General features: G+C 52.6%; 1 protein-coding gene and 1 pseudogene across 2 annotated transcripts; one reads left to right on the top strand and one right to left on the bottom strand.

Annotated features, from left to right (window-relative positions):
• Positions 1–599: 599 nt before the first annotated feature.
• Positions 600–6,150, top strand: LOC130266921 (uncharacterized). Of its 2 annotated transcripts, none has more exons than XR_008843013.1 (2): positions 600–1,058; positions 5,895–6,150. XR_008843013.1 is itself a non-coding variant. In XM_056516186.1 (2 exons), the coding sequence occupies exon 2, from the start codon at positions 4,809–4,811 to the stop codon at positions 5,805–5,807; it is 999 nt and encodes a 332-aa protein (XP_056372161.1). In that variant the 5' UTR covers positions 600–1,058; positions 4,758–4,808; the 3' UTR covers positions 5,808–6,150. The 2 variants fall into 2 exon arrangements, 1 of the variants encoding a protein (XP_056372161.1); XM_056516186.1 differs by having other exon boundaries at positions 4,758–6,150.
• A 1,065-nt stretch (positions 6,151–7,215) lies between these two features.
• On the bottom strand, positions 7,216–9,935 carry LOC130266919 (serine/threonine-protein kinase pim-1-like; annotated as a pseudogene).
• Positions 9,936–12,179: the final 2,244 nt, after the last annotated feature.

Genomic DNA, 12,179 nt, shown 5'->3' with positions numbered 1-12,179 from the left:
GGAGGACACTTGGGGGCTTTGAGTGGGCACTAAGAGAGAACTTGGGGATCCTGAGGGAATGTCTGGGTTTAGAAGTGGCACTTGGGGGTCCAGGGATGCACTTGGAGCTCAGGGAGGGGACTCTGGGGCCCATCGGGGTGTGGGAGGGCACTGGGGGGGCTCTAACGGGGCTCTCTGGGGCGCGGGGGATGATGGGAGTTGTAGGCGCAGGTATAACACAGTTTAATTTGGCCGTGGAGCATCATGGGAGTTCCAGGCACATCTGCAATGTCTCTCGGTATGGCGCGGGGCATGATGGGAGATGAAGTCATGGCTGGAATAGCACTCTATGGCACCGCAAGGTGTGATGGGACCTGTAGTACCGGAAGTGATTCTAACAGAGTTTTGCGGGGTCTGGGAGGGCACTTGGGGGACACTTTTGTCTCTGAACGGCAACTTCAGGTCCTCAGAGAGGAATGTATACATTTCGGGAGCTCTTGGGGGGAGCTTGGGGAGCTCTAATCAGGCTCTTTAGGGCATGGGGCACAGCAGGAATTTTAGGCACGGGACGGGGTTATGAGGTGCTCTGATCTCGCGGGGAATGGCAGGAGATGAATTCCCAAAAGTGCCTGTGACGGGCATCTATGGGCTTGGGAGCATTCAGGGGATTCAGGGACGTTTTTCGGAGGTCCCCAAATGGGCGCTGAGGGGACACTTAGGGATCCTGGAGTTTCTGGAGGACATCTATGGGACATATTGGGGAGAATACCGGTGTTCTGTGGTGCGCGGGGCATGACGGGTATTGTAGTCCCGGCTCCCGAGAGGCTCCATTGGCCGCGGGGCATGACGGGAGATACAGACACAAAGGAAAGATGGCGCCGGCTCCGGGCGCCCCGCCCGAAGCACTGATCCCCGGCCTGAACCTTCCTGAGGGGCACCTTGGGCTGGCACACACCTGAGGAGTGTGTCTGTTTGCAGTGGGGAAGATTAGGAGTTTTAGGTTCCTTAAGAAAAAAAACAAAAACGGAAAAACCCCACTTTTCGTGGCAAACCCAATCTCCAAGCAAAGCAGGTCCCAGGTGAGTGAGGGCAGACAGGATGGGGTTGGGGAGTGTGGAGCAAGATTGTCCACACTGGGTCAGACCTCAAGGCACAGCTTGTCTGAGCTTCTCTCCTCCTGAGGAGAGACCCTGAATCAGTATCAATCATAGAACACTGCAGTCATGTCTGCTCTAAAGAGAACAGTATTAAAGTACACCCTTTGAAATGGGAATGTGTATTTCTCCGAAGCTTTTTGAAATATTTCTCTAAAACTACCATAGAAAAACTTCCTAATGAACTGCACCAGACCAGAGGGAAATCAAGGCAGAGTCATGGTTTGTTAGGAAACCTCTCAAGAACTCCAAGTCAGAATCAATCAAATAAAAGTTTCCTAAAGTTTTAATGGGTCCCACTGAGGAACAGGAGTGAGACAGTGTCCCCAGGTTCCAGTTAGAGCAGGAAATTGGAGGCAGAGATGACAGGTGGGGACAAAGAGAAGCCAAGTCTTGGTGCCCTGGGGCACAGCAGGGTCTGTGCCACCAAGGGCTGGGAGGAGACACCTTGTCCTGAGCCACTGGGGCCTCCTGGCACAGCCCCAGCAAGGCTGGGCACTGTCACCCCTTGTGCTGCCCTCAGCATCTCCCCCCTACATCCCAGTGATCTCAGGGATCTGCTGGGACCAGTCCCTGGGGAGCCTTGGTCAGGAATGGCCCTGAGGGCTCCTTCATGCTCCCAGGGACTGCAGGTTTTTCAGAGGCATTTGGGTTTTACTTTTGCCTTGGAGTCTTGAGAGCTTTGTGCAATCATGGCCTCCAATTATCAGCTTTAATTAGTCTCTTGAGAGCCTTTCTCAGTAACAACACTCACTGGGGCTCATTAATACTTCAAGGTACTTCAGTTTTTTAAGGTACTTTTCTTTTTCCTTTCTTCTCTGAGAGGTTTTTGGGCAATCATGGCCTCCAGTTCTCTCCTCCAAGGAGTCCATCAGGAGCCTGTGTTAGGGATGGACCTCAGTGGGTCCCATTAATGCTTTGAGACACTTTGGGTTTTTCTTCTGCCTTGGACTCCTGGAAAGGTTTGTGCAATCTCCTCTGTGGCCCTGACATTCAAGGGCTCAGCACCAAATGCACCATGGGGCTCATTTTAAAAAGCAAACCATGACAAACATGACAAACCCTGGCTCTGCCTTGATTTCCCTCTGGTTGAGAACATATCCAGGATTCAGTATTTTGGCTGCTTTTATCTTTACATTTTCATCACAATTTTCAAGAGTAATCCCTGGTTATATTCTAGAGATGTTTCCAGCAAACAAAAATTCTGCCTGATTATCCAGATACAATTTACAGACTTCAGTAGTAATGTAGTGACATGGTTTTTAATTATTTTTCCTCAATCTCATTTTGGTTAGGAACAATAATTCTGTTGCCCACTGAGCTGACACCTGTTTAATTCCATAATAATGTCCCCAAGGTCCTTTTCTGTTCAGCTGTACCACGCTGTCTGTGGGTGACAAGGCTTGGTGGGGTCCTTTCCCCTCTGCCTGGAGAGGTGCCTGGTCCCAGTCCCTGAGGGCACCCAGGCTCCTGGATGGAATTTGTGTGGAAGTGCCTCAGTGTCACATCAGCCTTCACATGGAGCCCTGTGGATCAGAGCATTTTCCAAAGAGCTGTTGGGACAAACAGGGAGATTTGGTCCTACAGGATCTGTAAAACAATATCCCATAACATCCACTTGTTGTGGCACAGAACACTTGGCTGCAGGGACATATTCCCATCCTTCCCACCCAGGTTTCAGGATTCAAACAGTGCTGTCTTTCTCCAGAGCTGTTCCTTCAGTTGGCCTTGGTGGGCATTTGGCCTCTGCACCCCACTCTGGCTCCGTTATTAGGACTGGTGCATCCAAACCCTTTATCTCCATGAACAGCAGTGATTTAATGTGGATGTTCTTTTTTCACAGTTGTTTTAAAAACTGTAATATCAATAATTGTGCTACCCTGCCATGGGGTTGAATAATCCAATTGTTCACTATTGTTTAACAGAATTACTTTAATTCCTCCTTGATAATCTGCACTAATTACTCCTCTCAAGACATGAATGCTTCAAGGCCAATCTCTAGTGAGCATTCATCAAACCAAAGTGTCCTGGAGGAATCTGAATTCCTGTTCTGGTATTGATAACTCTCATTTGCTTCTGATTTATCCTAACTAATTCTAATGCATAAAGGTCCAGCCCTGCAGCCTCTGGGGTGGCCCTGTCAGGGGCCATCACACCCAGAATAATTTCCCAGGCAGTCACAGTGTCACTGTCCATGGCTGTATTTGCACATTGGGTGCAGCCATGCACATCCAGGGGGTTTCCATTCCCCCAGTGGGGCAGTTGTTAAGGGTATGGAGCACATCTGTGAGATGGGATTTTCATTGCAATAAATTCCCATCTCCTGTTTCTTTTCAACTGCTCTTTTAACAACCCCTTTATCTGTTCAATCAATACTGCAGCTTGTGGGTGGTCTGCTGTTTGAAAAACCCAGCAGTCTTACTCACTTTATTTTTCACAGGAAAAAACAAAGCATTCCACATCCTAGTGTCAGCAAACCCTATAAAACCGCCAATTTCATCCTTTCCTCTTTCATTCATTGTATACAATCTCACAGAGTTCACCAGTGATGTTTGGGCCTGGCCAGTAATTTTGTGTAGAGTATTAAGTGTTACATCCCTGAGCAGCAAAAGCTAAAAAATTAGTATTTGGAGCATTATTTTACAATGTCATTATGCATATGTGAATATACATACATCAAATTTTTATTATACTATAGATATATATATATATGTAATTATTTAGTATATTATTATTCTTTCCTTTGCACAAATGAATCCAAGTTCAAGATTAAAAACCTTTTCATGTAGGAACTTTTTGAAAGCAGTCATTCTCTCTGTTGGTGATGTTTCTGGGATGCTGTTAACAGAATTCATCCTCATCTTCCCAAACACACAAGTTCTTTCCATTTTTCCATATTTCAATACATCAGTGGTTCAGCTTCTTTCAGCTGACTTCCCCATTGCTCTCACAGTGCTCGGAACTCAGCCCACTCCAGGGAAGGTTTTCCCTCTACCTGGGAATTTCAGACAGGACTGATTTCTTACATTTACATACAAAAAGCAACATTTTGTGGTGATCTAGCCAGACCACATCAACTTTGTTTTACCAGTGGGCAGGGTCAGCAGCAGAGACACAGACACCAAATTCAGGAACCATTGTCGTTTACTATAGCTCATTCTGGTTTCATTCTCCTCTTGGGTCATTCCCAAAGCCCGGCCAGGGCTAAAGGAGGAACCAAGGGAGCTGACTTTGATCACACACCCCCAAACAAGGTCAGATGTCAGATTTCATGGCCTTGTCCAGTTTCTAAATACAGAAAGATCAATCCATCTAATGAGTGGATCCATCTATCACAGCACCAATGACCATGCATATTTAATTAGTGAGTGTATACAAAGATAACTTTTGTTGGGAGGTTCATCCAGAGGTCACCTTTGGCTCAGGGCCTGTTGTCCAGGCCTTGGCACTTCAGGGATGTGCTTTAGTGCTGGGCTTGGCAGTGCTGGGTGAATGGCTGGATTCCATGTGCTCAGAGGTCTTTTCAGACAGAAAGGATCCTATAATTTCAGGATTCTGTCTATTGGGTTCAGCCAGGTCCATGTTGGCAGCATTACTTTGGTCAAAATGTTCCCTCTTGCTCAGCTCTTGTGTCCTCAGGCTTCAGCTCCTTTAGCTCCTGGTGCTCAGCTGCTCATGCTGAATGAGATGACTTGGAGAGAAGAATTCAGTTCATCCAATTCCTTCTGGGACACTGAGAGGGGAGGCTGTGAAAACAGGAGCACTGTTTGGTGTGGCCTCCTCTCTGCCCTTCACGGCTTTCAGCACTTTGAACCAGCCAAGAGCTTTTTCCTAGAGCTCTATGAAGCAGCTGTTCCTGCTACCAGCTCTGGCTCTTCCCAGTCTCTGACCTTGACTGGTTTTTGTCCCTCTTGCTGTGCCCTCTGTTCCCCCTGCACTCAGTGGCTGCTTCCCAGGAACTGGCACAGATCAAGGGCTCCAGCCCCTCCTTCCTCTGCCCTTGGAGCTGCCTGGGCACAGCAGCCTTTTCCATCTGGAAGCTCCACATGGACAGGGAGTCCCCACCTCTGTTCCCTGCACAGCTCCAGGAGCCCAGGGCTGCCATCTCGAGTCCCTGCTGGCACTGGGGGCTCCCAGGTGCCCCAGGCTGCTGTGACACCACTGCACACGGGAGGGAAGAGTGGCAGGGGCTGTGCTGAAAGTCAGGTCCATGTGGCTGCTGCTGCTGTGGGGGTCATTTGTCCAGCCCTGCCCCAGAGTCAGGGATCAGATCCAGGCACTGCTGCTGCTCCTTCGGGATCAGCCACAGTTTGGGTGTTGCTGTCAGTGCCAGCAGAAGCAGTGGCTGGAGCAGTGGGTGCTGACAGTGCCCCAAGCCCCAGGGCCAGAGGGGTCCCTGGGCAGGGGCTGGGAGGGAGCTGTCCCTTGTTCTCCCTCTGCTCCACACAGAGCTGGGCTGGGCACAAGTGGGGCAGCACAGCAAACAGGGAGCCTGTGAGTCTCTTCCAGCCCTGCCTGCTCAGTTTGGCCCTTGGAGCTGCAGGTGGGCAAAGGCAGCTGCTCCTGGTCCCTCTGTGTGTCCCCGTGTTCAGCAGTGCTGCTCCATCAGTCTGTGCCCAGCAATGGGGAAAAGCCTCAGCCCTGCAGGGCCAGGAGCTGCTGGGCTCTGCCTGAGCAGCTCAGCCAGCGGGAAGGAGCTGCTCCACACGGGAACCAGGAGAAAAGGACACTCCTTTTTTATGGCATGTTTTCTGTTTTAAGGAAAAGAAGAAAGGAAAAAGAAAAGAAAAAATCCTCTCTAAAATGTGAAAGAGAAAAACAAAAACCATGTGTGCAGTGAAAAATCTTCTGTAACTTTGAATTAAGAAGTAACTGATCTTTTGAAAGACGAAACTCATTTGTTTACTTTGTAAATGAGCTGATGGCATTGATGCACCTTACTGGCCTTAATAACCTTTTTAAAAAAACTTTTGGCGGTTGTTTCCAATATTGTTATTTAAATTGTGGTGAAACTGGTGTGAAGCAAGAAGAAATTCCTTTGTGCCCTGCCAGCTCCTAGCAGGACTGGCAATCTAAACTCTGTCAAAGCTCAAATCTTTTAGACAACCCTTCCTTCTCACCCTGTGAATGAGCTGCACATTCCCTTTGAAGCTGTCGGGGGTTTATTAAAGAAATTCTCACTTATGGCTTTTTGCTTGGTTTGGAAGTGCAGAAGGGCAATTCTCCATCCATCAGCTCCAGACTGCACTGCCTTAGGAACGTGGCTCACTTGACAGGTTTTGTCATTTGGTGGCATTTCTAAAAGAAGAAGAAAGTGCAATTGCACAATTCCAGCCAAGAAGGAATGAAGAGTGGGACAGAGAAACATCCTGTGGAGATCCAGGCGTTCAGCTGGGACTATGGAGAGTTTGGGTTCTTGCCAATTGGCTGTGTGTCCCTAACTGCAATGTCTTGGCCTGCAGGAGCATCTCACTCACCTGCAAAAGCAGAAAGCTCAGGTGGTGTGCTTGGAAAGGGCTCATTGATGGAAAGCTGTCAGAGCAATGTGAGGGCAGAGCAGGCCCAGCCGTGCCCAGGGCTGAGCCCAGCAGAGCCCAGGCAGAGCCCAGAGCAGACTCAGCATCCACAGAGCCCGGCTGGAAGGAGAGAAACCAGAACCTGCCCGTGAGCTGAAGGCTCCTGTCCCCCTTGTCTAAGCTCCCACGGTACCCAGGCCATGCTGGCCGTGCCCAGAGCTGCCCAAAGCTGCCCATCATTGCTGCCTTGGGCAGCAGAGCTGGAGAGCAGCACATGTGCCCAGCCTGCAGCCAGCCATGGCACATCCAGCCCCTCAGCAGCTGCCCAGAGCCAAAAAGCACCTTGACAGTCCACTGAAGGATTCATGGCATCTGCCCCAGCCAAGCGGGGAACCTTTGGATCCTGGCCAAGCTGTGCCATGCCCAGATCTGGGAGCATCCCCCTGGCTGTGGACTCACCACAAACTGGTTGTGGAGCTTGTCTGTGAAGAAGGTGCCAGAATCAAAGTCCGTCATCTTCAGCTGGCCGGCCAGGTTGAAGAACATATTGTCATCATTGAGGCTGTCCTTGGTGTCTCCAGCAGCAGCCCCACCTGGTGCAGCTTCTCCAGGGGCTCCTTCTCCTTCCCTGGGGGCCAGACCAGGCTGTCAGTGTTCTGCCCAGGGCCCCAGCCATCAATGAACCAGACAAGCAAACCCAAGGGGATGGTGGCCACCAGTGCTTGCCACACCAGGTCTCCAGCTCAGTTCCAGCCCATGAACTGTGTGCTCCCTTCTAATGATCACTGCTCAGAGTAACAGGGTAACAGGGTAACAAAACCAGTCTGGTTTGCTTTTCCAGTGATTGCCAAGAGATGTGTGCAGCTGTTACATGCCAGGCTCCTGGATCCAAATATGCACGAGGATCTCTCCCATCTTCTAGGGCAAATGAACACCCTGCAGCCAAGGATCCCAGAAAAGGTCTTCTAAGGACCGTGGACCCTGTCCAAGGGTTGCATGGACAAATGCCTCTTAATAACATCTTGGCACTCTGAAGAGAGGAACCAGAAATCACCAGTCAGTTTGAGAAGTTGCCCCCCTATTCCTGTGCCCAGGCCATGCTGGGTGTGCCCAGGGTTGTGTCTAAACTTCCCCATGGATTCTCTGTTTGGAGGAGAGCAGGAGAGCAGGACATGTGCCAGCTCCTCAGCAGCTGCCAGAGCAGGATGCTCACGAGCCCGCTGCAGTCTCCCAGCACTGGTATTTCCCCTGTGCCTGGAGATGAGGATCCACCTTGAGAAAGCCCTTGTGGGAACAAGATCCATCCCCAGATGATCTCCTGGCCCCTCCTGAACAGGTGCTTCCCCATGACCAGGTGGGACAGCAGGAGGCCCAGGGACCAGATCTTTGCTGCCTCACTGTGGTAGCGTTGGTGGTGGAACTAGTCTGGCGGGCTGTAGGATAGGGTTCCTGTGGAATACAGATGGAGTTCATCAGGGGGATGCTGCTGCTCCCAGAGCCTGGCCCCAGCATCCCTGGGCATGCAGGGGCTGCCCCAGTGGCACGTGGTGTGACCTGCTGCCCTCTCTCCAGCACCTGGGACTTGTGTACAAACTCAGGGTTGGAAAAGAATCCACTGTGCTGGAAGAGGGCAGGAGAAGCCCTGGGAAGGCCCAACACACAAAACAAAAACCCACCCAATGGTGAAGGAAACCCATTCTTCTCCCTGCATGGCCTCAAAAGATGTTAATAAGCCAAGGCAACCAGGGGGAGCAGGGCAGTTCAAGCCCTTTCTTGCCTGCACACCAAACTGGCTGGGGCATGGGGTCAGACCCCCCTCTCTGCTACCCCCACGGGGGTTTTGTCGGCCTGGCTGCTCCAGCTCCAGCGCCAGCCCAGGGCAGTGTGTGTGCTGAAGGCTGTCAGCAGGGCTGGGAGATGGTCCCCTCACACTCCCACCCAAATCCACTTGGCTCAAGCATTAATCCCATCCCAGCTGCAAAAGGGGGAATCCCCAGTGCTACACCCAGGCTGGGCCATGAGATGCCCAGGAGCATCCCCCAGGAGGCCTCACCTACAAACGGGGTGTAGGCTGTCTTGGAGGAAGGTGCTACAGCCACAGTCAATCAGTTTCAGCTGCCCAGTGGCCAGGCTGAGCAGGATGGTCTCTGTTTTGATGTCCCTGTGCAGGACCCCGCATATGGTGCAGAGCCTCACGGCCTCCAGCACCTGACGCAACAGCTCCCACACCTCCTGCTCCGGCAGCAACCTCCGCTCCGCCAGCAAACCCGAGAGTTCCTGGCACCGCTCTGGACGCTCCAGCACCAACAAGAAGCTGTTGGGCAGCTTACCCCAACCCACTCCAGGAGCTGAATGACACCAGCACACCCAGAGGGCACCTTGGCCAGCAGCACGATCTGCAGGGGCACGATCTCAGTTGGGCTTGGGCCGTGCCAGGGCTCTGGGACCCTTCACCCCATCCAGAACGCTCTGCATTCCCCGCTCACCCCACGCCCGCTCTCCCTGCAGGGCTCCCGGTGGCTCCCACCCTGATGGGACCCGGTTCCTCGCCGCCCGGCACGCCCCGGCTTCACCCACTGGCCCCACTCGCTCTCCAGCTTGCCCCAGTGCCGGATGCGATCCCGCGGCACATATTCGATGGGCACTGCGAGCAAGGGGCAGCAGCGGGCTGAGATCACCGCCTTGCCGCCACACCCCGACAATTCCTCCTCCTCCTTCTCCTCCTCCTCCCGCACCCGCCGCCGGCCCCGCCACTCCCCGGGCACTGTCCGAGAGCCGCGTCACCGCCCAGACGCTGCCGCAACCGCCGCGGCCCAGCAGCGAACCCAGCTGGTTCCGCTCCTTCAGGCCCTGCTGCGCCTTCCCTGCCGGCGAGACGCGGCTGTCAGCGCTCGGCCCGGGGCCAGGAACGGCCCCCGAGCGCCCCTCGGCCGCCCCGGGCCGGGCAGCCCCAGGCGTTCGCTCTTTGGAACGGGACAGCGGCGGCTCGGGGCCGGCGGCCGCTGCTGCCGAGCGGCGGAGCTCGCGCCGGGCTCAGGCCAGGGGGGCCAAAGGGAGGCGATGCCGCCCCAGCCCCAGGCACTGATGCCCGCCCAGCAGAGCCACCGCCAGCACGGCCAGAGCCGGGCGGAGGCGAGAGTGCGGCAGGACGGGCGGGACAGGGACGGGGCAGCCCTGGCTGGGGGCATGGCCTGGTCTGGAACGGGGAGAGGGAGACTGGGAGAGGAGGGGACAATGGGAGCGGGAGAGGGAGAGCGAGAGAGCGTGCAGGACTGCGGGAGAGCATGCGGGACTGTGAGAGAGGGAGAGAATAAACAAGAGCGAGTCGACAAAGCCGCTTCTTTTGCTTCTTTCGCTGCTGCTGCTGCCCCTGCCGCGACCGCTGCTGCTGAAACTGAAGCGCCAGGGCCGTTTGTCCACGTGTCCGTTTGTCCGTTCCTCGCTCACCCCTGTGCCGAGCCCCTTTCTCCCCACTGGCAGCCTTTGGGTCTGTCAATACACGGGAACTTTGCCATGTTGTGCCAAGATCCAGAGTCTTGACTCCTGCGCAGTAAAAGAGAAATTCCCTTGGTTGCTGCTGTGCATTGTCCCTGCTGAGGCTCAAACACTGTCTGAGCACATTCCCTGAATGCAGAATTTGTACCTGACCCAAGCACTGCACTTGTGTCTCCAGCATTCATTTCCAAGAAAAAAAGGGAAAGGCAAACTGTGGGTAGCTCATGGTATTTTACATTGTCTAAAACTTGCCAAGTCATGGATCTTAGAGCTGAGATCCATTTGGAATTAATGGGATACAGAAGTAGTGCAAGATGGAAAAGACAAGCATAAAAATAAATAGAGAAAAACATCTTGGATTATTTCTTTCCATTTTCAATTCACTTCTTTAAAGCTGTTTTCAATTTTCCCAGAATCTGCTCCACCGTCCTGTTTGCTCTGTCCAGGAACCTTTCCTGGAGGACGAGGTGCAGCTTCTGTCACAAGATGTGCCACCAAATGCAGAATGACTCTTGCGGCAAAGCAGGACAAAGGTTTTTAAAACTTGGCAACTTGTCCTTTCCTTTCCTTGTGAGCTGAAGAACTGTGCCATGGGTAAGGTTTTCATTGTTACCATTCTAACCTAAGAAAACAGGAGGTGGTACCAGGAATTGTTAGGGAATGCAACCATGACTGAATGCAGAGAAAGAATCTCCAGAGCCTGCAGCCACAAGTGGAGAGTTGTGTGATGATCATTCCAACACCCCTATGGACATCTTGAAAGTGATCTAGAATGTGAAAATGGGCTGGCAGAGGGGATTGTTTCTGTGTTCAGTTTAGCTGATTCTACATCTCTTGCACTGGTGTAAATCAGAAGTACCATCAATTCATGAAAAGCACCAGAAAAAGCTGGACCTTTCAGTAGATGACTGAAATAATCTGAAACGGAGAAATACTGGGAATGAACTTTGTCTGTTAAGAAGGGTAATTTCTCCTAATAATTTCCAGTTCATTTCCTTTGCTTTTGTCCTGTATAGCAAGGCTATTTGCATGGCAGTTTCCCCATGAAGTGAGAACCCTGAGCTTGTGGAACTGCCTAAAGGGTGCCCTGTTCCTCTGCAGGACACTCAGGCTGAAACAGGAGCCTGAGCCCTGTCTGGGGAAGCCTCCTCCGAGCTGGAATTTGTGCCGTGCTGGGAGAGGAGGAGCAGGGGAGAAGGCTGGGCGCTGTGTGGCAGGAGCAGGAGGTTTGGGCTGCAGGACATTCCGCCTGCACGGCTGCCCCGCAATGGGCGGCCGTGCCCGGGGCTCTGGGCCCGGCCCCGCGTGCGCTGAGCTCCCGACACTGCGGGAGCTGCCCGGGCTGGGCTCAGGATCCTGCTGGGGCTGGGCAGCAGGCTGGGCTCCCACTGGGACCAGCAGCAGCCTGAAATACCTCTGGGTATCTCCATTTTCTGCTGGTGCTCAGAAGGAACAATGAAGCAAGTTCTGGTTTCTCTTTGTCCTGGTGGATTTTTTCATTTTATTTGACACTCCAGAGGCAGTTTCTGTGATTCTATTTCAGCAGCACCAGTAACAGGGCTGTGTTTGAGCACTGCAAAAGTGGCCTGTGTGTCTTTAATTCTCCTCAACTTTGTGCTCAGGGACTTGTGAACATTTCAAATCTGCTACTCATGATGCCTGCAACATATAGCCTGAGTTCCCTGTCACAAAAGCACCCTGGGTAGCACTGATTGAAAAAGACAATTTCAGTTTTACAGATAAAATTCAAGTGGCTAGTAGAAGAAGGAGAGCAGCCAAGATCTACAATTACCAAGGCAAAGGCAACAAAAACGCAAGAAAAGCCTTCTGCTGTCACCTCAGGGTGAGTAAAACAGGGTTGAAAGCAGCGCTGGAACCCGACCTTTTCTCTCTCTGAAGGTTGGGTCAGGGCAGCACAGGCGGGCCCTGAGGAATCAGGGCTGTGTGTGGGTGGTTGTTGCTCTGCTCCAGAATTCACCCGCATAAACCCCTTGGGAGCGAGGCAGGAGCTGGTGGGAAGGGGCCGGTGCTGCTG

This window comes from Oenanthe melanoleuca, unplaced genomic scaffold (genome assembly GCF_029582105.1).
Source record: "Oenanthe melanoleuca isolate GR-GAL-2019-014 unplaced genomic scaffold, OMel1.0 S340, whole genome shotgun sequence".
Classification (NCBI taxonomy): Eukaryota; Metazoa; Chordata; class Aves; order Passeriformes; family Muscicapidae; genus Oenanthe; species Oenanthe melanoleuca.
Note: the sequence above shows the minus strand (reverse complement) of the source record. Positions and strands in the feature narration are given on the sequence as shown.